The 17,020-nt window shown below is 36.3% G+C and overlaps 1 protein-coding gene across 2 annotated transcripts in view; it reads left to right on the forward strand.

Annotated features, from left to right (window-relative positions):
* EVI5 (ecotropic viral integration site 5) overlaps window positions 1-17,020 on the forward strand; it is a 205,719-nt gene that overhangs the window by 134,084 nt on the left and 54,615 nt on the right. For both annotated transcript variants that reach the window (XM_022553275.2, XM_022553278.2), the window contains 2 exons: window positions 4,645-4,791; window positions 14,046-14,141. In XM_022553275.2, the coding sequence (XP_022408983.1) occupies window positions 4,645-4,791; window positions 14,046-14,141 (243 nt within the window). The remainder of the gene's footprint in view (window positions 1-4,644; window positions 4,792-14,045; window positions 14,142-17,020) is intronic.

Consider the following 17,020-nt stretch of genomic DNA (forward strand, 5'->3'; position numbering starts at 1 on the left):
CTTGAGCTTCTGGGACCTGTGAATTTGTGACTGCCATGAAATTTGGAAATTTCTGGGTCATTATTTCATCACATATTTCTTCTCCCACACTCTCTTCTTCAGGGATTCCATTTACACTTATGTTAGGTTGTTTGATGTTGTCCAGCAACTCTTGGATGCTCTACTCTTTTCCCTCCCATTATTTTTTCTCTTTGTATTTCAGTTTCTATTGACTGACATATTTCTCTTGATTTATCACTAAGTTCACTGATTCTTTCCTCCAATTTGTGAGTTGTCTGATGAGCTGTTGAAGGTATTCTTTACACCTGTTAACTGTGTTTTTTACTTCTAGTATTTCTGTTTAATTCTTATAGTTTTCATTTCTTTGCTGATATTACCTATCTGATGTTGCATATTTTTCACCTTTCCCATAGAGCCCTTATTTTAAATTCCCTGTCAGATAATTTCAATATCTGTGTCATATATGAGGCTGGTTCTGTTGATTGCTTTGTCTCTTGGAAGTGTTTTGTTTTTTACCTTTTCCTATGCTGTGTAATTTTTTGTTGAAAACTAGATGTGTATCTTGTGTAGAGCAGCAGACTAAGGTAAATAGTTTCTTGCCTGGAAATGGGTACATCTTTCCTTCTACTAGGTCTTTAATGTGGGGGATTTGAGTTGATATAGTCAGGAGTTGGGCTGGTTTGAGGTTTGTTGTTTCTGTGGTTACCCTCATTGCACCACGGGCTTCAAATTCCTCTAGCAATATCTTATTTTTAGATCAGGGGTTGGTTTGCCAAAGGGTTTTCTTAATATCTTTAGGTCTTCCCTTCGTACAGTACTTCAGGGTCCCCAGCAGTATTCCACTGTTACTTGCTGCAGGAAATTGGAGGGTCAGAGAACACTTCTGCCCTATTGTTCTGATAAAGCCTCAGTCTTAGGCTGCATCATGTCCCTGGATCTGGGGTGTTTGGTCTCATTAGTGCTCCTGTCCTACCCCCAAGCTATAGTCCTGCCCCTTCCCCAGATGCACTGATATTCCCCATGCCCCAGAGACAACAATATTTGTTGTCCTGCTCCAAGCAGATTAAACCTTTTGTTCTGTAGAGGAGATAAGCAAGGATTAGTGCCCCTCACATATCAGCTGTTTTCCCCCTCCCTGCGGCCTGTACCATGGAGATCTCTTTCTCAGGACTCCCACCAATCTTTTTCGTGTGTACCTGTTGGGGTCCATGAGGGAAAAGTGTATAAGAGTTTATGCACTCTATTCTCCCCACGGGCTCCACACTCTCTAGCCAGCCCACACTTGAGCTCCACCAATTCAATGTTTATTCTAGCTGAATTATTCTTAACAGCTTCTAGCAGCATCTGCCATGTCTCTTAGATTTTGAGCTAGTTGGTTGTCCTGTGACCTCACCTCTCTGGGTTCAACATTAGTCGTGAACTTAGAGTTTGGCTTTTTTTTTTTTTTTTAATTGAAAAGGTGGAAGCAATGTTCTTTCTGATTCTCTATATCCCCAATCAGAAATCAAAAGTCTTTTTTTTTTTAATTTTATTTATTTATTTATGGCTGTATTGGGCCTTCATTTCTGTGCGAGGGCTCTCTCTAGTTGCGGCGAGCGGGGGCCACTCTTCATCGCGGTGCGCAGGCCTCTCACTGTCGCGGCCTCTCTTGTTGTGGAGCACAAGCTCCAGACGCGCAGGCTCAGTACTTGTGGCTCACGGGCCTAGTTGCTCCGCGGCATGTGGGATCTTCCCAGACCGGGGCTTGAACCCGTGTCCCCTGCATTGGAAGGCAGATTCTCAACCACTGTACCACCAGGGAAGCCCAAAAAGTCTTTATTATGATGTATTTGAAATTATTTTATTTTGTATTCTGTTTCTTCTTTCTTTCTATGTGTTTTCTTCCTTTCTTGCTTTTTATTGGATTTAGTGTTTTCTTTCTCCTTCTATTAGTTTGACTTTTATAATTCCTTTTCTTTTCTATTAGTGTTTATTACCTAAAGGAAAAAAAAGGAAGAAAATGCTTGCATGACTGAACAAAGTCTAAAGTTAGTAATTATCTGTTATTCTTCCAAACTATATAAGGGCCTTAGAATAACTCCATGTGTTCTTCTTACATCTTACGATTATTGTACATTTTTTTATATCTCCAAATTCCTAGGCATTATTATTGTTTTATGGAGTCAGTACTCCTGTGGATTTGTCTACCTGCATGCCAATTTTTTGCTCTCTTCTTACTTTTATCAAACAGTTTCTTTCCAGTTTCGATCATGAGTTGTAAACTCTCTCACTTTCTTAAAATAAATGTACTTTTCTCTCACTCTTGTATGTTGTTAGCTGAGCATACTTTTATAGGATGAATTTTTTTTAAGCACTGCCAGTTTTTCCTGTTGAGATGTCTGCTGGATATTTCACTTTCTGCCTTCACAGATACTCAATTTTCCCCTTGATTTGCCTCTTCTTTTCTTTAGCATTTTGTAAGTTTTGTTATAATGTATTTTGATGAGGCTTTATTTATGTTGATATTTATCCTGTTTGGGACTAGTTGTGCTTCCTGAGCTGTAGATTCATATGTAGTTGTTGTTGTTGTTGTTGTAAAAGATTCCCAACTATTACCATCTTCTTAGGCCATCGTGTCTCACTTTTTTTTCTGCAACACCTGTTAGGTATATTTTATCCTGAAACACCTAATAGATGTATTTTATACCCCCTTATTCTCTTTTCTGTGTCTCAACATAATTGAATTTTTAACAGCAGTGTCTGTTAATTTTAAAAATTATATTTGGTTATTTTTCAAATTTGCTGAATGCTTTTTTGACAGTGACCTGTTCTTTGTTTATGTTTTTGCTTCCTCTTTTTATGTCTATGTCTAATAATTTTAAACATAAACTATTTTGTATAAAGCCCTTATGTGATTATTTTACTATCTAGAGTTCTTAAAAATCTATTCTTTCTATTTATTTATTTTTTTGTCTACCATTTCTCACTCATAGTCAATTCTTGGATTTTGTTTATGTGTGAGTGTTTTGTTTTGTAATTTTGGATCGTGGAATGGTATTCAGGGGTGTAGGGAGGAGTTTTGTCTGTGGGAGTTCTTTGCAGCTTATGTTGGAGCTGTGTCCCTCTGTAGTATAGTTATTTGTCTTAATGGTAGGAGGTAAGACAGTAAAAAGAGGTTGTGGAACATTTTGAATACAGTACTAAGAAGTTCACTCTTAATTTTGTAGACAGACAGTGTTCATTGATTGAAAGTGAGAAAGAAGGGGGTGACATAGAGGATGGTCTTAGGAAGGAGGCATTTCTTCTGTGAGTCAGGAAGATGAGTGGTGAAGATGAAGAAACCTGGAAGTGGTAGAAAGTTTTAGAGCTTAAATCTATTGGATGATCCAGATTTTAAAATTAAAACTGGAGGCAGGATCATCTTCATAGAGTGAGATAGAATAGGTTTAATAATAGTAACAACTGAGTATTTATTAAATGTCTTAAATTTCAGGCATTAGGTGAGAACCCCTTCCATAAACTTTTCTCACATAATCCTCAAAACACAGCCTTAAAAGACAAGCAGTAATATCTATGGTTCTATCAGTGTACTATAATTTGATGGCATTAGTTAACTTGACCAAGGTTGAAGAATGGTTAAATGAAGAGCCTAATTTTGCCTGTCTTTGGTTATGAAAATCCATACTGTTTCTTTCAGGCCTCTAATAGAATAATTTAGCTTTGAGAGAATTCAAGCTGGGTCAAGCCTGAATGTGAAAACTGCCTCGTGTCAGTAAATTCAAGATCTATAACAAGATCCTATTGTACAGCACAGGGAACTATATTCAATATGCTGTAATAAACCATAATAGAAAAGAATATGAAAAAGAATACATATGTAAAAAACTGAGTCACTTTGCTGTACACCAGAAACTAAAACTACATTGTAAATCAACTATATACTTCAATAAAAATAAATAAAAGATCTATTTTTTTATCATGTCCTATAGTTATAATACACTAAGCAGCTAGCATGTATTGAGTTCTTACTATATATTAAGCTCTGTTAACATGTATTATTATCTTGTTTAATTCTAAAGATAACCAAATGAGAAATAGATAGTATTTTTATGTACATTTTTCAAATGAGGAAATAGAAACTAGATATTAACTAGTTTGCTTACTCACCAAATAGCAAGCCAGAATTCAAAACCAGTCCATCCTCCATAAAAACAGACTGTGCTATATATATTTTAGGAATGTAGACGTTCATGTGATATATTTTGTGACATCAAAAAGTTTACAGTCCAGTAAGTGGTGATGATACCTTTTGATTAGTCTGTGTTTTCTTTTGGGAACTGGAAAAGGGAGTTAAATTCATCGTATCACATCTATTTTATACCATATTGCCTATTTCAGAAATTAATACCTACAAGTTCTATGTAAACATCCTTATAGTTTATAGATATTTATTGTATAAATGGTAAATGGACCTTTTGGATGATTTGATTCTTAAAGCAGTTTTATAATTTTTTTAATGTATTTAACTATTTGTTGAATAAAATAGGCCTATAACTAATAATAATATCAAGAATATTGTTGAGGCATAATATGCGTAGGTAGAAATTTATAAGTTTTTTCAGGCCTTTTATCTATACTCTGAGTTTTTATATTTTTAATTATTAGAACCAGATCAATAGTAATCATCTTCGAAGAGCAGAACAAGAGGTGATCAATCTACAGGAGAAGGTGCAGTATCTTTCTGCACAGAACAAAGGACTACTTACCCAATTAAGTGAAGCAAAGCGCAAACAAGCAGAGATTGAATGCAAGGTAAATATATCATTTAGCAAGTTTATGTTTTTGTCAATATAATAATACTTTTTTGTTTTTGTCTCATCATTGAGTACATTATCATAAAACGAAAAAAAAGCTAGTCTTATTTCCTACTTTTCCTAAAGTTACTTTGGCAGTTGCTTTCAGGCCAGGTTAGCTCATCTTGCTCTGGGTGGATTTCAGTCAGGAAACTTCATTTTCAACCACTTGGTTAAATGCCAGTGCAGGAAATTAAGTTAACCAAGTGGTTGAAGATTGGTATCTCTTTTTACCCATAGCCCTTTAAAACCGAAGCTTTTAATGTCTCAACCAAAAAGATAGGTAATTTAGAAAGGTTGGGGCAACTCTGCTTTTATTGGTACTTTATTGGCAGGCTGTCAATACTGATATATGTTTTCTGGCTAGAGAGCAAAAGAGGTGTGTGTGTACCAGTGGGTTGGGAAAATTGTGTACATTTCACATTGCTATTTTAATCAGTTTTTAAATTTTTTGTGAAGTGTTTAGATTCGTAAAACGTGGAAAAGTTTTTGAATGCAAGTACGTTTTTTCCTTTAATAAATTTACAATATAGTAATGGTGAGAGAGAAGAGGAGGTTGGGAAATGGGGTGGAAGGAGAGGGACTGTGTGTGTGTGTGTGAAGTAACTGAAGAGAAGACTGTGGTGTGAACATTAGAATGGATTACTGAGGACAAGTAATGGGATTTTAAAAATAAACTAGACATCCATCTTTCCATGGTGAGATAGTAGGAATGATGCCCTTTAAAGATTCCAGCCTTATTATTCTATGATAAGAAATAAGACTTTCAATGGCACATATAAAGCTGTAATTCCATCAACTTGTTCTGGTGTCATTAAAAACCAAGAGTGAAGCTTGAGTGGTTTATCAGTGTCACTGAAATCCAGAGATGAAATTACATCCTAATAAATATGCATGGCTCTTACAATTTACACTGACAGAAATCTGTAGGCAGTACTGAAGTTTGTACTGACATAAGAGTAGTCCCTCTTGAAGGATGTGACTAGGCTTTTATTTTTGGCCTCATCGTGCAACTTGTGGGATCTTAGTTCCTGGACCAGGAATTGAACCTGGGCCACAGCAGTGAAAGCGCCAAGTCCTAACCACTGGACTGCCAGGGAATTCCCTAGACTAATTTAAAAATAAAATGATGTGACATGAGGTTACATCAATTTGATTTATCATACTAATATTTGTTTGAGTTTTTTGGTGCTATAGTGTCTGTGCTGACTTACTTTTAATAAAGAATTAAATTTAGTCTTTTTTATTATTGGTATAAGTTTTCCTTTAAACATGTTGTTAACACTGTTACTGGATTTAATATTGCTCCTCAAATGCCTTAGCATCTTTTAATCAAAGTACAGTATTCTTTGGAAATAAATATTTGGGGAGTTTGCTGATGAAAGTAATTGTTTTCTTTGAATTTATCTAAGTAATGGGCTCAGATTCAGAATTTTCAGAACCGATATGAGATTTTTATTTAGTTTTAACTTTTCATTAGTACCTTTGTAAAGTATGTTACAGATACTCACTCTGAGTTCTCCCCCATGTTTAAGGTGCATATTGATTTATTCAGTCTTTTTAATGCCTTTTGCAGATTTCAAGAATGATCAGTGTTAATTGTCACCCTAGCATCTAGTACATTCTGGTTAAGTGTACGTATTTTATTTTGTCATGTTGGAACAATTCAGCAACAAACCTGACTTTTTCAAGGGAACTAGTCCTTCAGTTATATAAATCTGATTCATTTTCATTTAGTTTTATATGATTATGGCTTATGATTTCCTGATAAGTAATTATTAAAGCTCATGTTATTTTCATTGATGTAAAATATGTCAGGATGCTGTTTTTAATATTAGTGTTATTTTCCCTCTATAACTGAATTTGAATGTTCCCACTTAAAGATGAAACAGTACAAGTCTAAGACCCCTAATACGAAAATCCAAAACACTGAAATTTAAACATTTTCATAAATTTCACACGAATCCATTTGGAAGCAAAACCAGATTTGAATTAATTTACAGCCATTTATAATTTTTATCCCACTTGGTGTGGGTATTTATACTTCACTGCTTCATTGTGTTAAGCATTGAGTATACTCTTTCATTATGGATGCTGCCTCAGATCCCACTGGAGAGTACTAATGTTTGGTTTATGCACCTTACTACTCTTAGAAAGTCTAAAAAATCTGAAATTCCGTAACACACCTGGCCCTCAGGATTTTAGTAATAAGGTTGTAGGATTCCTACATAAATCTAAATTTGAAGATTATAGAAAGATTTTCTAGTCTCTATTCATATACAAACATAAAATTGTGTAATAAATAATGTTACGAGGAAAGCTGAGTGAAGTATTATACTATGATTATAATACTGTGCATATATGGAATAATCATAGGAAGAAAAAAGAAATAAACCTCTTGCTTATATTTCATATACATTTTATTTGCTTATTTATTTTTTAAATATTTATTTATTTGGCTGCATTGGGTCTTTGTTGCGGCACACGGGGTCTTCGTTGCCACATGCGGGATCTTCGCTGCGACATGCGGGCTCTTTGGTTGCAGCATGTGGGATCTAGTTCCCTGACCAGGGTTCGAACCTGGGCCCCCTGCATTGGGAGCACAGAGTCTTAGCTACTGGACCACCAGGGAAGTCCCTCATATAAATTTTAGTAGCTTAATACTTACACATTTTTTCATAATGCTTTGATATTTTTAAACTAAAATATAAATGAAAGCATTCCCCTTTTAGTTTCTTCCTGACCCTACCAGATACCCTTTTATTTTTTTCCCAGGTAACTGCTTTTATTATTTTCTGATAAGTTCTTTTAGAGTTTCTTTTAGGCAGATACTAACAATTTAAAATGTATACTTTTAGAAATATACACTTTTATACAATTAAAAGTGTATACTTCTTCTCCTCGCTTTCTTATGTGAAAGTTAGCAGACAGTAATATATTCTACTTTTTGCTTTTTTTTTGGTGGTATGTTTTGTAGAGCTTTCAATTATCAGTGCTTAAAGAATCTCCTCATTAGTTACTAAGGTACATTGTTTTCCATTGCATGCATATACTATAGTATACTTAACTAGGTCCTTATTGATGAGCACATGGGTTGTTCCCAGTGTTTTGCTACTACAAGCAGTGTATAGTGAATAACTTTGTACATACATAATTTCAGATGTATAGAAGTATATCTACACATTCCTGTAGGATAAATTGCTGTAAATTTGATTGTTTGGTCAATTGTACTTTCATAGATTTTGTCAAATTACCCTGCTTAGGGTTGTATCATTTTGTACGTTGACCTGCAGGGCATGATAGTACCAGTTTCTTCATCATGTTACTTGCAAATTGTGTAACCAAATCTTTTCATTTTAAATAGATATAATTTATATGTTCTAAGACAGTGATTTTCAAATAGGGATGGGAAGAGGTGAGATTATGAGACTTTAAAGAATGATGGCATCTATCAGTACTTACATATTTGTCAAATATTTGGGTGTCTTCTATTTGTCAGTTTTTCTTGTAGGCATTGGGGATACTGTAATGGCGAAAGTGGGCATAATGTTTCGTGAGACAATAAGTAAAAAATAGGAAAGATCATTGGTAATGATGTACTATAGAATGGGAGGTTAGGGGAAGTGGCAATTAAGATTGAATGCCAGGAGATGGTAGCAGAGCTGGGACCTGAAGAATAAGAAAGAAGCAGCCATATGAAGAGTTGGAGGAAGATCTTTGCATGAAAAGGGTCAGAGTTCAAGACCCAAAAGCAGGAAAGAACTTGGTTGCTGAGTCTCATGTATAATGCAGAGCTGAATGAGATAAAGTCAGGGAGGTAAGCTAGGACTCCGCTTCTTACTATGTAGATTTTTATAGGCCTTGGTAACAAGTTTGAGTTTTACTATTAAATGCTGTGGGAGGCCACTAAAAGGCCTTAAGCAGGAAAGAAACATGATATATTTTTTGATTTGCTATATTTGCTTCAGTTTTTTTACTTTTAATTTTGAAGTAATTTTATGTTTACAGTGAAGTGGCAAAGATAGTACAGAGTTCCCATATACCCTTTAATCAGCCCCTCCTCATTTTAACATATTACATAACCATGATGCATTTATCAGTACTAAGAAATGCACATTGGTATAATGTTATTACTAAATTACAGATTTTATTTAGATTTCCCCATCGTGTCTCATTCTTCTTTGAGCTGCAACAGTTTCTCAGTGTTTTCTTATCTCTCATTACTTTGACTGTTGAAGAATACTTGTGAGGTATTTTGTAGAAATCTTTCAGTTTGGGATTGTCATATGTTTTCTCATGCTTTGACCAAGGTTATGTATTTTAGGAAAGTATACAGAGATGAAGTGTCTTTCCCAGTGCATCATATCAGGGACATACTGTCTTGATATATCTTACATCTAGTGGTGTTAACTTTGGTTATTTGATTAAGTTGGTTATCTGTTAGCTTTCTCTACTACAAAGCTTTTTCCCCTCATATTCTGTCCTTACAAACAAGTTACTGAGCCTAGACAATGGTCTGAGTGGGGGAAAGGGCATTGAGCCACAACTCCTGAAGGAAAGAGTATCAAAGAACTTGTGGGCATGTGTTAAGACCACCAGAGTCGGACAATAATAAGTATTTGGAGGAACTATTTTGAGTTTATGCAAATATCCTTAAGGTTTCAGCAACTAATTCTATTTCATTTTATTTATGGCTGCGTTGGGTCTTCGTTGCTGCATGAGGGCTTTCTGTAGGTGTGGCGAGCAGGGGCTACTCTTCGTTGCGGTGCATGGGCTTCTCATTGCGGTGGCTTCTCTTTATATGGAGCATGGGCTCTAGGCACGTGGGCTTCAGTAGTTCTGGCACACAGGCTCAGTAGTTGTGGCACATGGGGTTAGTTGCTCTGCGGCATGTGGGATCTTCCCGGATCAGGGATCTAACCTGTGTCCCTGGCATTGGCAGGTGGATTCTTAACCACTGCGCCACCAGGGAAGTCCCTCAGCAACTAATTTTAGCATTTATTAGGGGATAATGCTTGTAGCGATTAATATAATTTTTTTGTTTGTTTTTAGCTTTTTAAATTTTTATTTTATTTTTGGCTGTGTTGGGTCTTCGTTTCTGTGCGAGGGCTTTCTCTAGTTGCGGCGAGTGGGGGCCACTCTTCATCGCGGTGCGCGGGCCTCTCACTGTGCGGCCTCTCTTGTTGCGGAGCACAAGCTCCAGACGCGCAGGCTCAGTAGTTGTGGCTCATGGGCTTAGTTGCTCCACGGCATGTGGGATCTTCCCAGACCAGGGCCCGAACCCGTGTCCCTGCATTGGCAGGCAGATTCTCAACCACTGTGCCACCAGGGAAGCCCTGTAATTATTTTTTAAAAGAACACACGTGCCACTGTGTGTGGAGATGGATTTGAGGCGGGGTTGGTGAGGGATTTGATATGAGATCATCAGGTAATAGTATTGAATACAAGACAGAGTTGCTAGCCTGGGCTCAGGTGTTGGCAGTGGTACTAAAGCAGAGTAGATCAGTTCAGTATTTTTGTAGAGACTTGGTGATTGGATTGGAGAGGGGGAAGATTGGGAGAAAACTGATGCCCAAATTTTTGTTTTTTTACTTGATGGATATAATATTTTTATACAATGTTAAAATTTGTAGAGTATAAATGTATTAGTTATCTATTGCTATTTAACAAATTACCTCTAAAACTTAGTGGCTTAAAATAGCAGTAACCACTAATATCCCAGGGTTTCTGTGGATCAGAAATTCAGGAGCAGTTTAATCAAGTGGTTATGATTGAGAGTCTCATGAGGCTACAGTCATCTAAAGGCTTCGCTAAAGCTAAAGGATGAGGTTTTTTAGGTGTCCCACTCACATGGTTGCAAGGTAGTGCTGGCTGTTGGAGAGAGATCACTGTCCTCAAGGGGCTTTCTCTTAGCAAAGGATATAGACAAACACACCATTACAATGCAGTATGAGTAGTGCTATGATTGAGGAGGTATATAGAATACTATAATGGGCATTTAGTGTTACGGTTATGGTTCAAGCAAAGCTAACTAAGGAATGATTAAGCTGAGACCTTAAGGATATGTAGGAAGTAGTCAAGGAAAGGCAGCAGAGTTCAGTAGACAAAGGGAATAGCACATGTGAAGAGCAAAAGTGAAAAGGAACAATAGGTTTTTTGCTTGAACTGAGGAAGTTCATTCTAGTTGGAGGGAAGTGTGTGGTGAGGAATACTGGTGAGATATAAAGCTAGAGCAGTAAATAGGGAGCCAAATCATATAGAATCTTGGACACCAGTAAAAGAACCTGTTATCTCAAGATCTGTGGAGTACCATTAAAGTGTTTAAAGTTAGAGAGTGACAGAAAGAGATTTGAACTTTATTAAACATAGACACAGAGGTGTGCTGGAGCTGGCTAGTAAAGGCTTGCAAGAACCGATTGTTACAAGATGTTATGGAAAAACCTGAACGAACTTTTTGGCCACCCCGGTAAATTTTCAGGAATTTTGTGGCAAATTTGTTAAACAGCCATATTAAAAATTAAATTATTCAACATGATTAGACAAATTATGGTAGTAAATACTCAAATGTCATCATTTCCTAATTATTTTTACATTTTACTATTATCTGTGCTTTTAAGATTATTTATACCTATTTGTATCTGTTTAGTGGAAATACCAATGTGTGCTACTCATGTTATATTCATTAATGTTCACTAATGCTATGTCAACTTGAAAGGAGCCATGATGGGAGTATTTACACCACATACATTGGCAAACTACAAATCAGGGCTTGATTTATTGTTTTGTGGATTATCAAGACCAGAAGTTGGCAAACTATAGACCATGTCCCAAATCTGTCTGGCTGCCTGTTTTTGTTAATAAAGTTTTATTGGAATACAACCTTTCCCATTCATTTATATATTGTACATGGCCACTTTCACACTCCAGTGGCAGATAGAGTGGTTGTGATAGACTGTACGACCCACAAGTCTAAAATTATTTACTATCTGGCCCTTTAAGGAAAAGTTTTTGACTCCTGCTCTAGACTGTTAATGCAGATTAAAGCTTAAAAATCTGTTGTATCTTTAGTCTTTACATTATGAATAGCACAAAAATATTGAGGAAATCATCTTTCAGTGTTTGATTACTGTTATCAGAATGATAATAATTCTATTATCAGAATAGATAACTTGAACAAAAATTAGCCAATGTTCATATCCATACTTCACTTTTTCCTCATTTTCAGTGGTAGATGACCTGTGGATACAATAGTTTGGCAAAAATTAGTGAAAGCATTCTCTGAGAGTATATTGACTACATAGAATTTATAATAGCATTATATATCTTATTAACTGTGTGTTGTATATTATACATCTTCTATTTCAGTCTATATTAAAATATATAATAAGTATACATACAAACACGTGTACACACGCACACATACACACACTTGCTTGAGAGCTGGTCGTTAAGCACTTTCCATCACAGCACTGGGTACAGAGACTACACTTTCTGGCCATGTACAAAATGGCAAAATATTTAAAGCAGTATTTGCTTGTAGTGATGTACCAGTATCATATCTAAGATTAAAACATATATATATATATTTTTTGAGTGAACTATTTCTTTATTGTTACACAGTAGGGTCATTTACAACTTTTTACCATTGTAAATAGTGTTTTGATGTACTATAATTGTGTACACTTGTCTGAATATATATATTTTAAAAATTTATTTATTTTTGCCTGCATTGGGTCTTTGTTGCTGCGTGCAGGTTTTCTTTAGTTGCGGCAAGCGGGGGCTACTCTTTGTTGCGGTGCGCAGGCTTCTCATTGAGGTGGCTTCTCTTGTTGCGGAGCATGGGCTCTAGGCGCACGGGCTTCAGTAGTTGTGGTATGGGGGCTCAGTGGTTGTGGTGCGCGGGCTCTGGAGTGCAGGCTCAGTACTTGTGGTGCACAAGCTTAGTTGCTCCGCGGCAAAAAAATATATATATATATATTTGTGTGTGTGTGTGTGTGTGTGTGTGTGTGTGTGTGTGTGTGTGTGGTACGCGGGCCTCTCACTGTTGTGGCCTCTCCCGTTGCGGAGCACAGGCTCCGGACGCGCAGGCTCAGCGGCCATGGCTCACGGGCCTAGCCGCTCCACGGCATGTGGGATCTTCCCAGACCGGCACGAATCCACGTCCCCTGCATCGGCGGGCGGACTCTCAACCACTGCGCCACCAAGGAAGCCCTATTTTTTTAATTTAAAAGTTTAATTATTATATTTTTACTAAATTTAGTATTTTTAAATTTTTGATATTATATTACTGTCAGGTGCTAAATTTCTCCTATGGTCACCATGATGCACATTTTTGATACTAAATGATTGCTAAATTTCAACTGAAGTTAATGAAGGAGCAAAATATTTTTGTATACCCCATTTTCCTCTGTCTTTCTTCATATTTTGTTACTGCTGGGTCATTATTATTTAGCATGGATATTGTAGAATACAATTTTAGAGCTTTTCGTTTGTGAAATATTGAAGTGGTAGAATTGATATGCTTTTCCTAGGAAGATTAGAATTATGATATAATCTAATTTCTATTACTTTCCTTTGTAGTGTAATGTAAATACTCATTAAAGTTCATTGCCTCAGAAAAAATGTAGTATAACGTAAATACTCATTAACTTTCATGGCCTCAGAAAAAATGTAATTTAAAAAATATTATCTAGCTATCATACTCTTAGTTTTTATATTCCCTGTTAATCTGTTGTCCTAGTTACGTGTTTGAAAGTTCTCAGTAATTGTTCTTGGTTAAAAAATTAACAGCTTTCACAGTCACCAGTTTTAATTAAGTTAACTTTTAGTTTAAAAGTTTGAGCAGGGCTTCCCTGGTGGCACAGTGGTTGAGAGTCTGCCTGCCGATGCAGGGGACACGGGTTCGTGCCCCAGTCCGGGAAGATCCCACATGCCGCGGAGCGGCTGGGTCCGTGAGCCATGGCCGCTGAGCCTGCGCATCCGGAGCCTGTGCTCCACAGCGGGAGAGGCCACTACAGTGAGATGGAATGTTATTCTGTACATTTATTCTTCATTTTATACCAAGTTCAGGATATAATGGCATTTTTTCTCTCATTTAATCATGGGTTTATTTGTCACTTTCTAAATTTGAGGCATGTTACAAGTGTTTATGTTTTATTAATGGTTTGGTTTATTATATGGTTTATTTTTGGTTTGGTTTGTTTACCACCCTAGAACAAGGAAGAAGTGATGGCTGTGAGACTCCGGGAAGCAGATAGCATAGCTGCTGTGGCTGAACTACAGCAGCACATTGCTGAGCTTGAAATCCAGGTAACACATGAAAATAATAAAGTACATGTGAAAATAATGCAGTTATTTCCCCTTCCCTCTGCACCTGAATAGTGACTTATGTCTTCATCCTAATGACTGTGCTTCTATTTTCAACACTTATTCATTTCCAAGTCCATTTTTTTCTATTGTGGTAAAAATACACGTATTGCTGTAAAATTTACAATTTTAATGTATACAGTCTGTGACATTAAGTGCATTCTCATTGTTGTGCAGCCAATTTCCAGAACTCTTTACCTTGCAAAACTGAAACTTTGTACCCATTAAACAACTCCCCATTCCCCTCTTTCCTCAACCCCTGGAAACCACCATTGTCCTTTCTGTCTCTGAATTTGACTACTCTAAGTATCTTATATAAGTATTGATGAAATCATAGGATATTTGTCTTTCTGTGACTGGCTTATTTCACTTAGCATAACGTCATCAAGGTTCATTTATGTTGTAATGTGTGTCAGAATTTCCTTCATTTTTAAGGCTGAATAATATTCTGTTGTGTGTGCATACTACGTTTTGTTTATCCATTCATTGATGAACACTTAGATTGCTTCTGCCTTTTGGCTATTGTGAATAATGCTGCTATGAATGTGAGCGTACAAATAGCTGTTTGAATCCTTGTTTTCATTTCTGTTTTCATTCATACTCAGAAGTGGAATTGCTGAATCAGGTGGTAATTCTATGTTTAATTTTCTGAGGAATTGTTATACTGTTTTCCACAGCAGCTGCACCATTTTACATTCCCACCAGCAATGCGCAGGGACTAGTTTTTCCACAGCCTCACCAATACTTGTTAATTTTCTGTTGTTTGTTTTTTTTTTAACACCCATCTTAATGGGTATGAAGTGGTATCTCATTGTGGTTTTGATTTGCATTTCTCTAATGATTAATAATGTTGACCATCTTTTCATTGTGCTTATTTGCCATTATGTCTTCTTCAGAGAAATGGCAGTTCAAGTCTTTTGCCCAGTTTTTAAATGGGTTGTTGTTGAGTTGTGGGAGTTTCTTATATATTCTCAGTGTCAATCCCATATCAGATATAAAGAGATATTTTTGCAGATATTTCCTCTCATTCTGTGGGCTGCAGAATTTTCCTAGCACCACCCTCTTTTGACTCTCTTCTTCTTTCTTGTTGAACTTTGTTTTCAGTCTTTTTTTCCTCAGTTCTGAGTGTTTGTATTCCTCTGAGCATCCAAGTTTTTTGGCTTTTTAAAAACTACTCAGTGTATAACAATGAATTCTAATCTATCTCCATCCTAGCATGTTTCCCCTAATCAATAATCTTACACCTTTAAAAAAAATTATGAAGACAATAAACAGAAAAGTTCATAAAACAAAGCTACATTATAATATGTATAAAAACAGTATCCATGTAACCACTACTTGGGTCAAGATACAGAATATTGCCTATATTCCAGAAGTCTACCCAATCACACCCTTTTCCCTTATCCCGAATTTTATAGCAGTCACTCCTCTGCTTTTCCTTTTAGTGGTGTCATCTTTGTATGCATCTCTCATCCACACAGTTTAGTTTTCCCTATTTCTGAATTTCGTATAGAGTCATGCTGAATATTTTCATTTGTCTCTCTTCTTTCTTTGTTCAGCACTGTTTTAATGAGTCATGATTTTTATTGTTGCAACATGTTCCATTTCATGAATATGTCACAGCGTACATATCCACTCTGATATTAGTGGTCATTTGTAAATTTCCAGATTGGGACTGTTATACACAATGCTGAGATCGGAAGCAATCTTGTACACTATACTGACTACGTGTGCACACGTTTCTGTAGCATGATGCCAGGGTGTGGAATGGCTGGGTCATAAAGCATGCAGATCTTCAGTTTTATTTTCCAAAGTGTTTGTACCACTTTAACTGCCAACCACAGCCTACGAAAGTCCTGTTGTTCCACATCCTCCCCAACACTTGGTGGTGTCAGATGCTTTAATTTGTGCCAGTCTGGTGGGTATGCAATGGTATTTCATCATGGTTTTAATTTGTATTTGCTGGATTACTAATGAGGTTGGCAGTTGGGATTTCATCTTTTATAAAGTGCCTATTAAAGTCTTTTATGTATGTCTTTTCTTTAGGATTATCTTTTTCTTATGTATGCGTAGTTCTTTCCAAGTTGATCTTATGTTTTACAGATAGCTACTCCCACTTTGTAACTTGTCATTTGTCATTGTTGTTTTTAATTTATTGTGTCTTTTGATCAGTAGACCAGTATGTTTAATGGACAGTAGAGAACTCCTCCTGGAACTTGTACAGGACCTTCAAATTCAACACGTTTAAAATCAAATGTGTTCCTATTCCAGCCAAAATGTTTTTATTCTTTTGTATCTCAAGGCTTGTTCAGTGGTATCATCTCGTCTTGAATTATTCAGCTTAGTAGGAACTTCACTTATGCTTTTCTTAACGTTATGCCATATTTATCAAGGCTACGTATGCAAACTTTCAACTTCACTTGAGAGTACCAAATTATTTTTACAAAGTGCTTCTGCTAGCTAACATGCCTACCAGCGTTTCACCTGCTCACCTACTCATATAGATTTGCCTTCAGATAATTCTTGATAATTCATACAGATTAAAAGTACCATGTCCGACTCTTCAATTTCTTCAAAAGATAAAAGTCGTGAGTAAATCTAAAACTAAATCAAAGGTAATTTTACTCATTTCAGAAACTTTAAAAAAAATCTTTCATGGCCTTTCTATTCCCCCCTGCCACTCCCTTCATTCATCTGCCTTCGTCCCCACCTGAACCTCACAACTTCCTGTCCAGCTTCTTTTTCTCCACCGAGCTCTTCCACAGAGCCACCAGAATTTTCTTTCTAAAACGTAAAAACCTTATCTTTTCATTATTGTCCAG

Source organism: Delphinapterus leucas, chromosome 1, assembly GCF_059928025.1.
Source record: "Delphinapterus leucas isolate spDelLeu-1000000601 "Yukka" chromosome 1, BTC_Dleu_Yukka2, whole genome shotgun sequence".
Taxonomy (NCBI): Eukaryota; Metazoa; Chordata; class Mammalia; order Artiodactyla; family Monodontidae; genus Delphinapterus; species Delphinapterus leucas.